The sequence below is a fragment of the Neovison vison genome, chromosome 11 (genome assembly GCF_020171115.1).
Source record: "Neovison vison isolate M4711 chromosome 11, ASM_NN_V1, whole genome shotgun sequence".
NCBI lineage: Eukaryota > Metazoa > Chordata > Mammalia > Carnivora > Mustelidae > Neogale > Neogale vison.
Window position 1 is genome coordinate 46976182 of NC_058101.1, and position 20479 is coordinate 46996660.

The window sequence follows — 20479 nt, forward strand, 5'->3', positions numbered from 1 at the left end:
TACTTCTGCCAGGATAGTCTGTTACCATGTAAAATTTCAAGTGGATCTCTGCTTTTGATCTATAGCTAGAAAATCCTTTTCCCGGTGATAAATGAAATCAAGTTAGGATGTATTACTCCATGCCATGGAGACGGTTACATTGTACCATTTCTGAAAGGCATCCTTCAGTGAATACCCAGCTATAATGGTATCAACATTAAAACTGTTACAAAGATTTAAAGTTCCAAATCTAGAAATTTAATTCTAAATTATCAACTAACATAGTTTTTAGAACTTTTTACATCAGTAACCAGCTTGGAAATTTCACATGCCATATTTCAATGACAGAAAATCTCATCCTATAAATCTTAATATATATGACATTTCCTTTATACCTAATGATTTTCTTAGTGTTCCTTCTTACTTTTTCCTTCTTTAAATAACAAGTATATGATCTGATGATTCTTTTGCATCAGACTCAGAGAGAATACTAACGTGTCAGAGGTCCAAACAAAACCACATCCAGTGCCTTGAGCTGAAGTTTTTGCCTGTGACTCCGATCGCTGATTTTCAATTGAGAACTCATAAATGAAGGTTCATGTACCGCTATCCTGTTTATTTAAAAAAACACACATATTAAATGAAAATATTTCAAGTATGTAAACTTAAAATTTTAACAATACATTTAATATTCAGTGATGACTGCTGTAAGAGCTCATCCATGTGATTTAATACTTTATTAACATATCAAAACATACCAAAAACCTTCTAGTGTAAACTCAGCTGTACGAACACCTATGTATGTCAATTATTTATTTATTATGTTAATTTTTTTGTCTTCTAAGGTTACTTTATGCTATAATTTACTAGGATATTGAAATTTATCAAATGCAAAAGTATTTTACAAAAATTAATTACCTCTGGCATTTTACTATCATTTCACAGAGGATAAGAACATTGTACATGATTTACTTAACATCACTAGCAGACTTTAAAATATAGTTCTCAATTAGGTCGTATCACTTTTCTTTAAAAGTATCTATACCTTTAAAAAGCCTATACCTTTACATTTTTATATGTAAATTGCTTAAAAATTAAACAAAGTCCACTGAAGCCCTAAGTGAGAGTTAGAAGTCCTCATGGAGAAGAGGGAGGGATTTAGGTAATAAAAAGTACTCAACCATTTCACCAGCAATGAAGAAACCATGTAGGGAGAAGGGAGCGGAAAAGGCACACGTGAAATAAGTAAATAAAATTACTTTGTTTTGAATTTCAAATCCAAGTAGCCCAAAGTCATCAACTAAGACATCTTAACAACCAAATATGATGCCAATAAAGATCTTATAACACAAAGTCTAATAATAATAAAATTGCTAATAACAATGACAATAAAAACAAGCATGTACTATATGCCGGGTCCTGTATCAAGGGCTTAGTCAAAATTCAAGCAAACCTCTAATATATATAAAATTCCCATTTTATAAATGAGGAAACTAAGGTAGGGAAAGATTGAGTAACTTGCCCAAGGTTGCATAATTACCAAGAGGTAGGGCAGGGATTCAAATCCAAATACGTGTGATTCCAACGACTGTACTCTGAACCACTATATTTTATTTTGGAAGGTATCAAAATATTTAAGTATGGAGAAGTTATAAAGCCTCCTATAACTGCTGTAGGCTTCCATAACACTTTACAGAGTAATGAACTCTAACTTTCCCTTTACAAAATGCTTTCCTTCACCTCCGCAGGTTCCTTCTGTGTATGCTGCTATTACACCTTTAACGTGAGAAACTGCTTGAAGCCAAAGCTAGGTCTTGTCTCAGTATCCCCAAACCTAGCACTATGCTTGGCAAAAGTAGATGCTTGATAAATGCTTGTATAATACATGAATGAATGCATGGATGGATGCATGAATGAATTAATAGCAACAATATCGATAGACTAAATTTAAGAAAGACAATGAGATGTAGTAAAAAGGATACCAAATAACAGTTTTATACAAAGTTCAGTATGAACCCAGAGGTGGAAGTGATTCTACCTGAGTGGGTGAGGATGTCAGGGAAGTTCACACAGGTCTGAAAGGAATGAGGAGGCATGTGTCAGGCGAAGAGAGCCTTAGTATAAGCTCTGGTAATAAGAATTTCAGAGTATAGAAAATCAGTAAAAAGCTCATGATAACTGACATAAAACTAACATAATTTTGGCTACCTACTGCATGTGTGACAGTATTTTAATGTCACAGAAAGGAAACATAATGAATTGTTGAAGGCACATGTACATCTGTGATGTGTAATACATTTTCTTATACATTATTATAAACAGCTCTTTTATCTACAGTTACCCTACAAAAAGTTCTGTAACTCACATCTTTAAGTTAATTGATACTGCTCCTTTAAGTGGACTCATGTAAGTGCCATTACCATAGAAAAGGGGCTGGATGAAGGGCATTCCAGTTTTCCTTTCTCCTCCACTCCAAAAGGCTCCAATGGGCTTACCTGAAAGCTGAACTTCTGTATTTATAACTTGTCTTTCCTAGCAACATGTTGACTATTTAAAAAAATTGATCTTGATTAAATGTGATGTTATTTCAACAATTCTAGGATTTGAGTTATCGCTGAAAACCTTTACTTAACCAAAAGAAAAAAGTGACCATAACATTTATTGCCAGAACACCAATCAACCTATTCTATCTCGTGTTGTCACACAAAGAAACTTCCCAAAAGACAACATAAGAAAAATACTATGAGTTCCTCATACCAGGATAACAGAACTCAAAACCCCCTAATCCCATTTTAGTGCTCTACTATCCAGTTTTGACTTAGAAACTTCTTGTATTTAAAAGCAAAAACTGGGGTGCCTGTGTGACTCAGTCAGTTAAGCATCCAACTTTTGATTTGGGCTCAGGTCATGATCTCAGGGTTGTGGGATCGAACCCCACATCAGGCTCTGTGCTGTGTGAAGCCTCCTTAAGATTCTCTTTCTGCCCCTCTCCCTACACCCCCCACCCCTTTTCTCTCATAAATAAGCAAGCAAGCAAACAAACAAAAAAATCTATCTTATCTTTGTCTTCTTTCCAGCATCTAGTTACACCATGAACAACATAAATGATACTCAATACACACTTGTTGAATTGACTCGTATTCCCATAATTCCATCATTATAGTCATGTACAGAGTAAATTCAGAAATACTGATGTTGATGTTCAGAAAATATTTACAGGAGATATGAAAATTTTGGATTGAGTTGAAAATTTTCATATTTTTCAACTCAATCCAAAATCCAAAGTCCAAAGCAACAAAAGCCACTCACTCAAATACAGTATGTAAGTAAACTGATTAGAAATTCAATATGCACATCTCATCACATATCATAATAAGACAATAATAAGGGCTTAATCTTTTTTGATACAAGAAACATTTGAGAGAATATAAAATAAGCAATCTTCCAACAGCCGGGTTCTGGTAGAACCATTACAAATTTCAACATTGAAATCTTTAAAAATTAACAGGGCTCCTGGGTGGCTCAGTGAGCTAAGCATCTGCCTTCTGCTCAGGTTGTGATCCCAAGTTCCTGGGATGGAGCCAGGAAACCCTTGTTGGTCACCTACTCAGTGTGAAGTCTACTTCTCCCTCTCCACTGCCCCTCCCCCTGGCTCCTTCTCCCTCTCTGTCAAATAAAATCTTAAAAATTAAAAAAAAAAAAAAACTTAAAACTTATTAAGTTAAAAAACTTGAAAAATTATTAAGTTAATTAATGGATATTTAGAAAATAAAATTTAGAAGACTAGAAACAATAATTCCAGACACCTAAGGAATTAAACTGGCATCCTAGACTTTGGTATAAGATCTGTCTGGGTTCAAATGTTGAATTGGGCAAAACATTTAACTTCTCTATTTTTTTTTTTTAAATTTCTAAAATGCAATAATACATACTTAACTTTAACCATGAAGTTTAAATGAGATAAGACAGAGTACCTCCATGTAATATACATTTTAAAATGGTTTTTACTAAACCTCTTTTTTTTTTTTTTTGAGGTTTAACTTACAGTGACTAATACTGAGCGGTTATTTTTGTTATTAAAAGAATCTAATTAAGAATGACCCATTCAAATAGGTCTTTCATAAAGGTAGATTAATATCAAATGAGTATGTTTTTGTCATATCTACCACATGGTCAGAGGTTGGCCCTCTAAAGTTATCTAAAAAAAAAAATGCAGCTGGCCTATCTTCTACTTCCCAAAATTACTATCTTTGGTAATAAATTTTAAAAAGAGTTTGATTATTCAGATAAGAAAAGTTGATTAAAATTACAAACTCACACCTTTAAAAAAATTAAAGAATGGATATATTTATAATATTTCCTTTGAGCCCTTAGCCACAGAGTCAACTTACAAATCTGGCACTAAAAATAACATCTAGTATGTAATTCTCCTTGAGTAAAAAAAAAAATACATTTGGATAATAAAGACTAACCTGGGAAGCGTTGTTCCTTTGACATTATTGTCTCTAAAATTCTTTTCATATTGGGGTAGTTCAACAAATTCTATCAACCACTGAAGCGTATCCTCAAGGGTCCAATTATGAACTGCAAGAGATAAAAGGGGAAGGCATATTTTAAGCACATCTGCTTTCAAAATTTGTGTAACTTACATATATTTTTATATGTATATACATTCACACATACATAAAATTACTATAATTTCAGAGGATGTTAATTGAATTTTCAATTCAATTCAATTGACAATAAGTACTAACATGATATTTGGCATTCTATCAGAAGCTGAAAACAATGGGAGACATACCTCCTACACTTAAGAGCTTATAATCTATGACAGAGAAAACATGAAATAAAAAGAAAAAAATTAGCATGGTTAATTCTAAAATAAGTAACTATGTAAAATCATTCAGGATGAAACAATCCATCATTTCTCTGGTTGTAAAAAACACTTATAAAACATGTACCCAATTATTCTTTCATTTCGTCATCCATCCATATAATCCTGTAAACCTTCTGAATATCATATCAGGTTCCATTCTAAGCCCTGGGAATATGTTAGTAAACAAGATGCATAAAGTCCTTGGCCTCATGAAAGAGGGGAGGGGCAATCCACAAGACATGGAAGAAAAGTAGGGGAAATTCCAGACAGAGATCAGCTATTAAGAAAGAAAGGAAAGCTGTCAGGAGAGCCTCTGAGGAGCTGTTATCTGATTTGAGAACCAAAACTTGCAAGAAGCTAACACTGTGATGATCAGGGATAAAAATATCCCTAACAGAAGGAAAAGCTAGTGTAAAGGCCTTATGATTGTACTGAACTAGCCACGTTTGAGAGAAGGAGGCGGTAAATAACCAATGTTTTCAAATCTACGTTTACCCTCAACATGGAGAAAGGATTATAGGAGACAAGAAGGAAAACAAAGAGCAGTAAGCAGGACATTCATTTATATAGCTGTCCAAATGAGAGATTATTGCCTGGGACTACGGTGTTAGCAGAGGATATGGCGACAGACAAGTGGTCAGATTTAGGATATATTCTGGGGATAATGCTGCTAGATGTGCTCACAAAATGGATGAAGGTTGTTAGCTACAGGAAAGTTAAAAAAAAAAAAAAAGTACACAGGGCGGTGCCATTAACTGTGATAGGAAAGACTAGGAAGGAACAGACTGGGGAGGCAAGTAGGAATGCGTGACAGAGATCAAAAGTTGCTTTTAGACATGTTTTACTGAAGTATTATTAGATATTTAAGTGTATATCTATAGTAGCAGTTACACAAGTCTGGAGCTTCAGGAAAAATGAAGTTAGAAACAAAGATATAAAAATTGAGAGTCATCAGCATTTGGTTGATCTTTATGCTGAATGAGATCCCCCAGGACAGTGGATTGAGGGAATGGCCCAAAATCATCAAGAAAATGACCAGTTATAGCATCTCTTCTCTTGGACACTTATTTTGAATTAAGCTCGTTACATTCATTTTTTCCTCTAAGCCTTACTTAAAAACAAACCTCATGAAGCACTAATATGATTATCTCCATTTTTGAGATGAGAAACTAAAAAGTCAAGGGGACCAAGATGGTCAGTAGCAGGACTGCATAGGAATCCAGGCCAACTGACTGTAGGACCTGACTATGCTACTCTAAAGCACTAATACTAAATAGCAGTAGAGAGATAAACAAAAAGTTAAAGACTGGGAACGACTTAGACACTCCTGCTTGAAGCATATGGAGGACAATAACAACATTATCCAAAGGGAAGGATCCAAGTGTCCTTAAAAAATTAAGAGCTCCATATTGTCTGCATTTAATTTGAGGGTTTGGGAACACAAAGTGCTTACAGGCCACAAAAAAGTCAAAGGAGAGTGATGAAAATAAATGAGCAGTAAAAGCAGACCTAGGAATCCATCTGTGTATATATAAATTTGAGAAATATCTTTCTGATAAACTACAGAAAATTATGAGTCCACTCTTGCAAGCAAAGCTAATTCTTCACAATCTGCATTTTCATTAAGTGCTCAATAGAGAAAAAGCTTAAATCACAAATGAAAAATTAACTAGCAAAAAATCCATTTAAGAACTACACATGGTAATTGGTGATTTTCTATTGAGACAAAGCTTCGACTATTTTAAAAATCTCTCCTTCATATGTTTCTGCCATACGCCTGGATACATGCCCAAGGCTGCTGTATCCATTTAGTCAAATAACTTAGAATACCAGCCAAAGGTTCAGGCCCTTGGTGCTTTCTACTGAAATTAATATATTCAAAGTAGCCTTTTTTCTTTTAAGTTTCTTCCCATTCAGCATGAACTGCACTGAGAATTGCTTGTCTTGATTGCCAAGAAACCAACAGTGCAGCTGCACCTCACACACCCACACAAAAATCTCAGCTAAGAAAAAAGGATAAGATTCCGTCATTTCTATTGCTGTTCAACTGATCAACAAAAGTCCCTGATCTCAACACTCCAGCACATCAAAATATTCCCCCCAATTCCCAATAAGCCAGCATATAAAGGAAGAAAAATCGAATAAAAAAATACATATTTAAAGTGCCCAAATCCCAGCATTACTCTACTCTGTAAACAGAGTATTACAGTGGCTCTAAAGTAATTTTCTTTATAATGAATCTTTAAAACAACAAAATTCTAACTCAGAGCACACAGTTTACTTTAGGAGAAGTTCACTTCTTCCTATGCCTTTTGGTTTCTTCAGTAATACCTAGTAAATACCTTCACTTCTCACGACCATGGCATGTACTTTACATGAGCTTTCTCTGATCCAAATATACTAGCTGTCTTTCAGTTCTTAGTAGAGATCATACTGTGTCCCTCCTCAGGGCCTTTGCACATGGTATTTCCTCAGTATGATTCTTTTCTCCATTGCTCTGACTCATCTTTGTCTCTTTACTGAGTTTCCCTATCTCAGTTAAGACTTCAGTACCTCAGGGGAGGCTTCCCAAACGTTGTTAATGGTCATAAATCACTCTGTACTCTTTAGGCACAGCATTTAACTAATTATAGCTATTTATTTGTATGATTTATTGTATGATCATTTCAACATATGTTTACTTCACTAATGAATTGCTTCTTGCTTCTATTCCTAGCATATGGTACACAAAAGATGCTCAACAAAAATTACCTGTTTGATCCTCTTGAATAAATGAAGTAGAACAGGTATTGTGAAAATCTATTTCCACACTTTAGTGAGGAGACTCAAATAATCAGAAATAGGACTTTGTACAAGAAATCTTTGATGGCAAAGCACTCACTCACTTAAGAATTACCTAGTTCCTTATCACCGCCTTTCAGGGCTCTTTCACATGTGCTGTTGCTAAACAGAACTTCCACCAGAGGGCAGCCCGAGAAGGAGACTGCATTTCTTCAAAACCTAGATTTCCCATCTGCAAAACTATAGAAATGCCAATTTCTATACGGCTAACTTATATTCTTTCTGCTAGAAACTGTGTCTCCGAGTGATTTTTGACATTTATTCCAAGGCTAAAATAAAGAACTCCGGAATACAGAGACCTTATTCTTGTCCCAGCTGTGTCACAGATTCACTAGGACACGACAGCCAGGTGATTAACTATGAGTCAGTTTCTTAACACAAGGAATGATAAAATTAATCTAGACCACCTTTAAAAATTCACTCAAATTCTGATTCCATTATAACAAACAAAAGTTGGTGTTTAAAATATTGCTAAATAGCTAGCCTAGAAAGTAGATTATAAAATACTGACGAGAGAAAACTAACTCTTAAAAACTTTCAAGACAGACACAAAAACTGCTGCTAATGTTTATTATGTGTGTATTAAACACCAAGAGATTTGCAAACATTATTTCAAATACTCATCGCAACAACCCACTGAAGTAGACACCTTGATCACACAGAACTTAAAAGTCTATGAAGATGAAGTTCTTAATTAGACATAAAAGATTATTAGCAAATGATCAAACCAGGTTTCAGACTGAGTTTATTTCTAGAGTTGTTAACCACTGTGCAGTAAATTGCCTTTTCAGATTTAGGTAAGGGGTCCCAATAATCAAATTAAGCAATACAAGTAGACAGCTTATGCTCCAGTCATACCTGAAGCCATATCTGCAGCTTTCTGAATGTACCACATTCCGCCCTGCCACTCCTTTGACCTGGAATGGCTTTCCCTTCTTCCTCTTTCTCTGCCAGGCATGTTTCTTCCCTGGCCTTTAAGACTCAGATCAGCAAGTCCCACGTCCAGGAAGTTTCCCCTAAATGTACATTTTCAGATTATAGTTGCTCTCCTCTGTGCCCCTCATCACAGGTACATATATTTGCCACAGAATGTATCACATACTCTCATGGCATTGCCCATTTCTGTCATATCTAACCCTGGGTGAGGAGTTCCTAGAAGGCAGGAACTTTTTTTTTTTTTTTAACGTAATATAGTGACTGTTAACACCACAAAGGCACATTCCTTTGACACAGGATTTTATATTTTATTATACCCTTTCACTTACATTCTCATTAAGCCCCCATAACCGCATTTGAGACAGCTATTCTCTCTACAGCCAATACAGAGAACCTTAGCCAGAAGAGGCCAGTAAGTACACAAATGGTCACACATGTCTATGAACTGGAAGAGCTAGAATTTAAACTCTCATTTTCAGAATCCAAGTTTACTGCCAATATAGGTGTCCCCTAATTTGAATACCTCACTGTTTAAAACTTAAAACACATTTTCTCTTAGAAACAAACATTCTAGACGCATAGTACTAATAGTAATACAAGAGTTAAGCATTATGTATGAGCAATCTGCTATAGCTAATTGCATTAATGGATTTGGGATTCCACTAGAGACATCAAGGACACATTGTGGCCTCCTGGGCCTGGAAGTAGTAACACAATAGCTCAATGGGGCTATGCCAGTTCTTCATCATGAGGTGACTCCTGGGACTTAGAAAAGCCTAAATGATAAGACTTTCTAAGAGCCAGGGGACTCAGAGCTGGGGCAGGGCTCTGGCACAAAGAAGGTGATGAGGAACAGGAAAGAGCAGGGACAGGATGGTGAGCAGAACCAAATCTTCAGGAGATGAGTGGGTGTGAAGATGTAGGATGTGTGGGGGCACACGTTTATGGATTTTCACAGGAACAGAGGCAAGATAAGGATTCTCCTTTTCATTATCCCTCCCCCTTGCTGCTCTCAACAATGCTATTTCTGTAATAGGGAATGAAGTTCCTGATTCTGCACCAAAACAGCTTCCCTCTCTTCCCCTTCCTCCTTGCAAGTCTCAGTGCCACCATGTAATTATTCTGATCAGGTCTTGAAAAAGAGGGAAAATGATAACTGGACCTAAGGGGAGAACAGCTTTGAGACAGTAAGAGGATTTATAATAATGGGAGAATGACAAGATATAAAGGGCTAGAAATAGCCAGCAAGAGAGAGAGAAGCTAGCATTCCTGTGGCCTCCCAGCCGAAGAAGCCTTCTAAAAGAAACACATGAACCATGCATAGGTACATCCTCATGTACAAACCGGTTTTAAGTAGAAAAAACACTGCAACTGAAAGTGCTCTCCCCCCACCCTGATACTTAGTATTTGTATCAAACAATACATTATACGTGATGCATTATTTCCTAACTACATCTGACATAGACATGTGTGACCATTTGTGTACTTACTGGCCTCTTCTGGCTAAGGTTCTCTGTATTGGCTGTAGAGAGAATAGCTGTCTCAAATGTGGTTATGGGGGCTTAATGAGAATGTAAGTGAAAGGGTATAATAAAATATAAAATCCTGTGTCAAAGGAATGTGCCTTTGTGGTGTTAACAGTCACTATATTACGTCTTATGTCTCTTATATCTTATGTCTCTACTATACTATAAGCTTCCATAAGGCAGGAGCTATGCAGCCCAGCATAATGTTGCCATTTAAGTATCAGCTTTATGTGTAACGTGTTTTTCTTCCCTAAAGGCGAAAACCAAACCTGCTGTATTTAATTGGCTATACCATGCCTATATACCATGTCTACTGGCTATACCATGTCTATAGTTGTGTAAAAGACAAAATATACTGTTTTCATGATATCATATTTCAAAGCAGCACTGGAGAATCCTTGACACCAAATCAGAATCACAGAGACCTACAACATCCTGGAAGTTAGAAGGTGCCACTTTACAGCTGGGTGTTTGACAGCAGGATGAGATGAGAACTTACGTGCTTCCAGTCCACCCCTGCCTTAAGTATGATATACACAAACCAGTGTGCAAGACACACTTCAGAAGATTAAGATATACATATTTACTTGCTCCTTTCATCTATAAAAGGCAATCTTATAAAACCAATGCACCCAGTGTACTTAGCCATATACCTGTATTAAGTTACAAGCCTAAAAATACAAAACAGCTTAGTGAAGTACCACCATATAAGTTTTCATCTGTTATATTTAATATAAGTACAAGCTGTCCTAAAAACCTTCAAAGACAATTCGTAAAATCACCTAAATACTATGAGAAAAAACTGATTCCTAATTAAAAGGCATTAGTGTGCACATAGAACATGTTAATAATAGCAGTAACTAATATTGTGTGAGCACTTGGCAATTTCCAGGAACTAGAATAAAGGCTTTACGTGAATTATTTCATTAAATTCTTTCAACAACCCTATGAAATAGGTTTTACAAGTAATATTATAATCCTGGTCCACAGATCAGGAAGCTGAGGCTCACAGAGTATGAGTACTTGCCTAAATTCACACAAGGAAGTAGCAGAGAGAGGATTCAAAACTACCCCTGTTGACTTCAAAGCTCCAACTTCTAACCATTATACACCGCCCTACCCAGCTCCTCTGCATGATGAAAACATTTCCAAAATACAGCCAAAGTCACCATCTGCCACGTCAGAACTTGGATATAATACATGCATTACATTTATTCTATACTTCATGTCTTAATAGCTCTCCAACTATTTTTTAAAACCTGCAATATCCTAAATTTATGGTAAAAAAAACTCGTTAAGGGGCACTTCACAGGCTCAGTCAGTTAAGCGTCTGGATCATGATCCCAGGGCTTCCTGCTCAGCAGGGAGTCTGCTTCTCCCTCTCCTTGCTTGCTCGCTCACTCTCTCTCTCTCAAATAAACACACACACACACACACACACACACACACACACGAGTTGGGGTGCCTGGGTGGCTCAGTTGTTTGAGCATCTGACTCTCCATTTCAGCTCAGGTCATGATCTCAGGGTTGTAAGATGGAGACCCCTCAGGTTCCATGGCCAGCATGGAGTCTGCCTAAGATTCTCTCTCCAACTCCCTCTACCCCTTCCTCCCTCTCTAAAAACAAAACACACACACACACACACACACACACACACACACTTGCAACGTATTAATGCTAAGAAAGCAACTGGCATAACAGTTTCTTCCAGCAAACTAATATATTTTAGAAAAATCAACTTCTGATACCATAAAATAGTACTGCAGAATTAAATACAGTACAGTTCAATACACACTCACTATCTTCTATTAAAGCATGAAAACATCTTTATAAGTACCAAAAGGTTTGGTAAAAGGGAGGAGAAATAAACATGATTAACAAAATATTAACATATTTAACATAATTAAATGTTTTGTTAACATTGTTAACAAAAGCAACTACACTTAAAGTTGGCCATATAAAATGGTTATTGAAAGAAGTTCTAGATTTTGCAGTTTCTTGATAAACAAGCTAGAAACTATTTGTGGGGACACCTGGGTGGCTCAGTCAGTTAAGTGGCTGCCTTCAGCTTAGGTCATGATCCCAGAGTCCTGGGATCAAGCCCTGCATCAGGCTCCATGCTCAGTGGAGAGCCTGCATCTCCCTCTTCCTCTGCCTCTGGCTGCTGTTCTCCCTACTTGTGCGCACACTCTCTCTCGCTCGCTCTCTCTCTCTCTCTGTGTCAAATAAATAAATAAATAAATATCTTTTTAAAATGAACTAACAGATAAATAAATAAAAACTATTTGTGGCTATAATAATAACAATAATAATAATAATAATAATAACCAATAATATAATAATATAATAATAATAACCAATAATATAATAATAATAACCAATAATATAATAAATATTATTGGTATATTTATATGAAGTACTGTATTCTAAAATATATGTGCATACCAGTATTAACCACTTCTCTAAATTCAATTTCACTATGAGATTTCAAGTAACTAAAGCCTCCGAAAGTCTCTTTACAGTGACATAACTTGCCAAAAGAAAATGCAATTAATCTAAGGTACAATACAGCAGGACTTTGATGAAAAGCAACTTCAACTAAATGCAACAGAAACAGTTAAAAATTACTTTTTAGAATATAAAAGATGAAAAAGTTTAAAGCTTTCCACATTTCATCTTATCTCAGCCGGTTTATAGATTTTGTGGTATGACTTCTGAGTGAGGCTAAATGATCAGCTGCTCTGCATGGTCCAGACAGGCTTATCTTTAGAACGGTGCCAGAATGTGAGCTCCTCATTTGCACACTGCTTGGCGGGGCATGTCTCTGTAGCATGGACTACATTCCTGCAACATGCTATATTTGGACACCTAAAAGCCACACCCTGAACTTGGGAAGTCCAAATATTAGTAGTTGTACTAAAGACAAATAAATACACATACTGTCCCTCATGAGCTCCTTAACTTTCACTGACCAAGAATTACATGTAATTTTTAGGCACTCTTCATAAATGCTAGCAAATGTCTGAACATTTAGAACATAAAAGTTACCAGGGTGTCTTCTTCTCAAGAGTGGTAAAATGGACACTAAAGGAAGACTTTATTACTTTTTCTCTTGTAAACTGCCATCTTATTTTAATTTAAACAGGATAGAGTATCAACCTGTAATTTCATGAAGATGGTGAGGAATAACAAAGACATACCTATAAAATAAAACCTAGAGAAACACTGAGTCTTAAAATTTTATGACTGTTCTGAAGATTAACAAAATGCATGTGGAAATGCCTCTAAGCAATGGTGTGAAACTACAAATGTAAATAAGTATCACAATAAAATAGTAATAATGAATCAGAAATTATTTGTAATTAAAGAAATGCAAAGAATACACTTTCTTGAGTCAACAAACCAGTGGACTCAGAGGCCATAAAGAAAACTAAATGTTTAATCAAGTTTTCCTAAATACCTCACTATTGTAATAAAGACATTATTAAAGACATCACCTTAAGGACAGGGTGGTCGCATCTCTGGTTATGCATTCTTTCGTGTCACACTCAGCCCCTCGGCTGCCCATCTTGCCCTCTTTTATTTACTTTTAAACACTGAACTGAGAATAAAAAGAGCATTTCACATCAAATGAAGGTAAGTTCTTTAAGGGCAGACAACACTTCTCATTCATTTTTATATTCATTCCCAACATGTTGTACAATGTCAAAAATACAGCTACCACTACATAAATGTGGAATGGCAGATATGTCTTAGGAACTCAATTAATGTTTGTTAGATGAGTAAATAGATGACAAAGTGATTCTATCAACCAAGGCTGCCAGGAAAATGTCACCTTCGTTTACTCCTTTTAGTGGCGCTTCTAGATAAAGCAGCAAACATTTTCAGAAGTATTACTAAGTTTCATAAAATGGAGCAGATGCTGCTTTTCAAGAAATATGTTAACAGAAATTCTACTTTTAAATGACAGCTTTACAAATGTTTGCTTTAATTTTCTGTTATTAAAATTATTAAAAATGATCAATTTTTTTTCTATTGGAATTTGAAAGTTTCTTCAAAAGAATTTTCTCTACATGCAAATTGGGATTCTTTTATTCAGCAAATTTTTTTTAAAGATTTTATTTATTTAGTTGACAGAGAGATCACAAGTAGGCAGAGAGGCAGGCAGAGAAAGAGAGAAGCAGACCCCCTGTGGAGCAGAGAGCCCGATGTGGGGCTCAATCCCAGGACCCTGAGATCATGACCTGAGCTGAAGGCAGAGGCTTTAACCCACTGAGCCACCCAGGCGCCCCATTATTCAGCACATATTTACTGAGTTCACAGTAATTACTACTGGGCACTGGATAAAATAAATATAAGACATCAGAGTCAAGATACTATCACTAACACTATTAGAAAGCTCAAAAGAATATATATATATATATATATATATATATATATATATATATATACTGACTTTAAGAGGGAGTAAAACAAAAAATGAACACAAAAGTCCAGTTAATAAATACTTTCTTTCTAAAGGGGATTAAAAATTGAGTTTTCACAGCTTGTCACACAATCTCCAGGTAGGAAAAGGCACTACATTCAAAACTTTTTAATCCTAATTTCTTCTAGATAAAAAAATTCACCAATTTCAATGACAGAAGTATTTTCAAGACTCGGGCAGTATGAACTGGTACCAGATATCAATGATACTCAAGGCTTTTTAATATATAGACAGAAATAAATACAAAGATAAGTATTTCTAACCTGTTCACTGAGAAGGCCTGGCAACAACACCTCAGTAGCAATAAACATACCTAGTGCACAAATCACAGTTTCGAAATACAATTTCAACTCTATATAACCAGGAGTCCTTGAGGAAATGGCTGTTTCCAGGGCTAGGGCTGAGAAATAACATGAGTCTGGAACATCTTTTTTGTGCCAGAAAGTAAAGAGGAGCTCAAAAAATGATGGAGACATACACAAAATAATATAGAAGTCAGCCAGCTTGAAAGGCTTTCCACTAGCCAAATATGAAACAATTTGAGCATCAAAATAATAACAGCAACAAACTATGACCCACTGAATAAAGCAGAAATCCAAGAGTCCACAAGGATATAAATGAGTAAGTGCAGAAGATCAATCTTCAGACCATGAGATTCTGAGATTCACTATTTCTCCAATTTCTACTCTCAAGATACATCTGTCTTCCTCCCTACCATCTCCACAGGAAAAGATTTTGATAATAAATTGCTTAAATCTCTTCCTTACAGTAGAATACAACTAATAAATAGAAGGAATTATGTAAACAAAAAAAATTACAATCATGAGAGTTAATCAACTGAGGCAAGAAATGCCAACAGACGCTACAACTAGTGGGTGCAAGGGATATGAGGAATATGCTTTTACAAAGTCTCCAAGTTTCTCTCGACAAAAATATTAATTAATTACAAAAGAAAAGAAAGTAACTTTACAGTTAAAAAAAAAGACATTATCTTAATGAAGTGATCAAAGATAATACCATCAGTAACCAAATAAATTGATCCCATATGCCACTTAAAAAGATGTAATGAGAAGGATCATTTCTGTAACAGTCCAATCCACAATGCATTACCTGGATCTAACCATATGAAACCCTCAAAACAAATTCTAATTTAGATGCAATCTGTGAAAGGTCACTCATGTTAAGTTTCAAGCCAAAGACAGGAAAGTCCAGGAAATACTATGGAATTGTTTCAAATTAAAGAAGACAGGACAACTGGGTATAATGCATACTCTTGGATCCTTTGGTATAAATTGGAAGGGGAGGTGAACCATGAGAGACTATGGACTCTGAAAAACAGTCTGAGGGGTTTGAAGTGGCGGGGGGGTGGGAGGTTGGGGTACCAGGTGGTGGGTATTATAGAGGGCACAGCTTGCATGGAGCACTGGGTGTGGTGAAAAAATAATGAATACTGTTTTTCTGAAAATAAATAAATTGGGAAAAAAAAAAAAAAAAAAAAAAGATCATTATCAGGACAAATGGCAACACTGGAATGAGGGTCTCTGGACAAAGTATATGTGAGAGCTCTTTGTTCCGGTACAGCAAATTTCATGAAATTTAAAACTGGTTTCAGTTAAGACATTACTATTTTAAAAAGAAGTATTTCTAATTCTTTCTTAGTTATGTAGGTAGAGTTCTAATAATTGCTGATTTCTCTAGTACTTTGTAGCTTCTGTTTTTCTTCAATAAAGTACAGTAATCTTTAAACCCTAACAATGATAACTGTAAACACCAGGCCCTTATTAACTATCAAGTATTATCCTAAACTCTATATATTCAATGACTCATTCAATCCTCAATACTCCTCTAAGGTAGTAGTACTATAATAAACTACATTTACAAATGGGGAAAGTTAGGAAAATGGAGATTAAGGTACTTGCCCAAGGTCACGAATCTAGGTAAGTGTTATATAAAGAACTGAATACAGGCAGTCAAGCTCCTCTGGGATACTGTCTCTCCAGGAAAAGGATAGGTATACTTCAAGGTTTCTCAAGAAATTAGTGTCTAAAAGATAAGAAGCCCCAGGAATTATGTAGCCTCAGAACCCATAAAGTTTATTTGTTGTTCATTGTTCACTTAGTACCAGATTGAAAAGATATAAGATACTAAATTCACACTATTAGAAAGCTCCTAATACAGATTTAGGATGTTTATCCTGCAAAAAACTAATAAACTACTACAAAAATATTTATAATACTTTTTGAAAACGAAGACTTTAAAGGAAAACAAATTCCCTTGACTTACGTTACATTCAGGAATTATCTGAAATTTCAGTAGTTTTTTTTTTTTTTAAAGGAATAATTACATTGTTTAAATTACTAATACATGTAAACTTTACTATTTCTCCACTTTTATGGGATGGAATTGAAATAATCTGTTTCAGAGTTTTTTGCCTTTTCTATCGTCTATTCAATAATTCCCAGTTGTATTTCCTTGTTCTCCTGTAATCGACTTGTTTCTCAGATCCCAAAGTACATTCCTATTTTAACTTTTTTTTTCCACCTGGGCCCCAGCTGTGCCAAAGGGGAAGAAAGTAATTCTGCTTATTTTGGTGAAACTGTTAGGTGATAAACCAATAAGCTATTACCAAATAATTAAATTCCAAGTTCTTAAATTATAAATTGTCTTTTCTTATACTTGTTATTCCATGAAAACAATATACTTTATTCTATTGAGTAATAATTTTTATTTTAATGAAATGTTGACAAACCAGAAATGATCACTTCTAGCTCCCCACCTAACCAATTTACTTGCAAAATAAACAAATCCTTATATTCTAGAAGACGAACTCCATAATTATTTGTAGGTTTCCACATGCTATAAATCTACAAATACTAATGAAAATATTTTATACATTTGATATTTCAGAGAACTCTGCTCCTTGTTTCCTATTAATACACAAAAAAGCAAAGACACTCACAATGATACAAAATTCATTTTTGAAAAAATATCACCAGTTTTTCATTAAAAATCTGGATCATAAGGGGAGGAAGGGAAAAATAAAGTCAGATGAAATCAGAGAGGGAGGAAAGCTATAAGAGACTCTTAACTATAGGAAACACGGAGGGCTGCTGAGGTGGGGGGTGGGGTACCTGGGTGATGGGCATTAAGAAGGGCACTTGTTGGGACACTTAGGTGGCTCAGTCAGTTAAACATCTGCCTTCAGCTTAGGTCATGATCTCAGGGTCCCGGGATAGAGCCCCACATCAGACTCCCTACTCAGCAGGAGGCTGCTTCTCCCTTTCCCTCTGCTCCTCTGCCCTGTTTCCCCCCCCCACTCTATCTCAAATAAATAAGTAACTAAAATCTTAAAAAAAAAAAAAAACTTAAAAAAAAACATTGTGATGAGCAATGATATGCCACTGATGAATCATCACTGAACTCTACCTCTGAAACTAATAATACACTATAGGTTAATTAACTGAATTTTTAAAAAATTAAATTTTTAAAAATATGAAAAATGAAGACAGTATTGTAAGCTACAAAACGACCATTTCTTATAGTAGCCTAAGTCACAAAGAAGTATTGCTTCTCCTAGAATTGATAACAAAATATTACTTATAACTATTTATAATGTAATAAAGCTCTCTTTATAATATCATAAAAGCATATCCTACAAGACAATCAATTCTCTGGTTACTTTAATAAACTTTACACTCAGTGGCTGTCTGATGTTACATTTGTTCTTTTTACCTATTGAGAAGGCCTCATTTGGCAAAAATTAATGAGTAACTCAAATAAGAACTCCAGGACATCATGAAGATACAACACTGAAAAAACCTTCCACATTCTTACTCTGTATATTTTATAATAGTAGTTGTGAATAGTAGTTGATATGCTCATATATTTCTTAAGTTGATGAATACTATTTGCCTTTTGGGGGTGTTCAGGTCAGGTACCAAGAATCATCTATTTCCTGAATTTACAGGTATTGGGAGAGCATCCCTTTCTCAAGATTTCCACTGTAACTCAGAATGGACAGGACCTGGTTTCTGCCACCTAAAGTTCACTTTTTTGCTCCACCAATGATGCTTTTAAAAACACCTGTAGTGGGGCGCCTGGGTGGCTCAATGAGTTAAAGCCTCTGCCTTCCGGCTCAGGTCATGATCTCAGGGTCCTGGGATTGAGCCCCATATCATCGGGCCCTCTGCTCAGCAGGGAGCCTGCTTCCTCCTCTCTCTCTCTCTCTCTCTCTGCCTGCCTCTCTGCCTACTTGTGATCTCTGTCCGTCAAATAAATAAATAAATAAAATCTTTAAAATAAAATAAAAAAAAAAAAAACTGTATTTCCTCTTACAAGGTACAGAAACATCTAAGTGCTCCTAAGTAAACTAAGTGACAAGGATTTCACCTTGTCAAAGAAGTGCTGTGAAGTACAGAAAATCTGAAATAGCTGGTAAGATTCTAGAAAGGGGAGAGGTGGAGTAAAATTTACTGATGTAACTCTCAGTGTTAAGAGTTACACTGGTTCATTTCATTAAAACACCAAAATGGAATTTAATAAAGCATCTGTATTTGGGAAATGATACACTTAATTATCTTAAGATTCAGAGTAAGACCAAAGAAGGCTCATAAGAAAATCCATTTATAGTCCAAGTTTTAGACTGCAAATATCAAGAACATACCAGATTATTTCTGAAAGGGGTAGCTATACTTTTTATCATGGGACACATGCTCCCAGACCCCACTCACCCACCCCTGTTAAGCTTTTCTTTTACCTTATCTTCTCAAAGTCTAGTTTGAAAGTCAACAGTATTTACCCTCTTCACTTCCTCCTTTACCCACTCCAATCAGACTTTCGCTTCCACCACTATAGGCAACTGCTTTTGTCAAGATTACCAACTACTACTTTGCCAATCCAAGTTCTGTCACCTTCTCATTTGAACTTCTGGAGCATCTGACATGGACTGTGCCCCACTTTTTAAAACATTTCCTCCCTAGGCTTCCAGGACCCTACGTTCTCCTGGTTCCCCTCATAATGCATCTTACTGCTCTTCCAGGCTCCTCCCTCTGCTTCTTGGCCTCCTGGTACTCAGTCCTTCACCTCCCTGCATCTTGACCTCAGTGTTTTATCAACTTTTTTTTTCCATTATTGGTCCCCTAATTGGACCTCTTCAAACTTTTTTCTCCTAATTGCCTCCATCTCAAAGAAATTTTAATACCACAGGTACATAACACCTAGGAGCCAAACTTAATCCCTGTCGTCACCCCCCCATCAACTTCCTGAATCCAATCTTATGGCAAATCCTGTCAGCTATTCCTTCAAACTACATTATCAGTCAGACCTCTCTGGTACCTCCCTCTTACCAGGTCACTTCAAGAGCAAGGCCTCACAGCCTTCCACTTCTACTCTGCCCCTTTTCTTCAAGAGTCTAAGACCCACACAGTTACTATGGTCAACTTTTCAAAAAGGAAATCACGTCCCTTCTTTGCTCAAAACTCCAAAATGAAGCTAGATGCACAAAGACTACATTATACTTAAAACAAATCCCGAATTCTTTATTAGGCCCTAAAGGTCCTATGAGATCTGGCCCTTATCTGAAAATCTGTACCCACTGACCAATAACTTCCCACTCACCTCTCCCCAAATCCAGATCTTATGTCTCCTACTACTCTCCCATCCCTTCAAGACCTTCTAGCTATACTACCTCGTAATGCTTTCAATACTTTGAGGTCACACCAGCCTCAAGGTCTTAGCCTGGCTGATCCTTAAATCTGAAATATACTTCACCTAGACGCACCCCCCCCCCTTTTGGCTCACTCTCAACACTCCCATCTATAACCAAATATCACTTCT

General features: G+C 35.9%; 1 protein-coding gene across 2 annotated transcripts in view; it reads right to left on the reverse strand.

Annotated features, from left to right (window-relative positions):
• The window catches only part of STIM2 (stromal interaction molecule 2), a 141560-nt gene that overhangs the window by 22433 nt on the left and 98648 nt on the right, over positions 1-20479 (reverse strand). For both annotated transcript variants that reach the window (XM_044225827.1, XM_044225828.1), the window contains exons 4-5: positions 4452-4563; positions 475-590 (exon numbers count right to left, since the gene is read on the reverse strand). In XM_044225827.1, coding sequence (XP_044081762.1) covers positions 475-590; positions 4452-4563 — 228 coding nt within the window. The remainder of the gene's footprint in view (positions 1-474; positions 591-4451; positions 4564-20479) is intronic.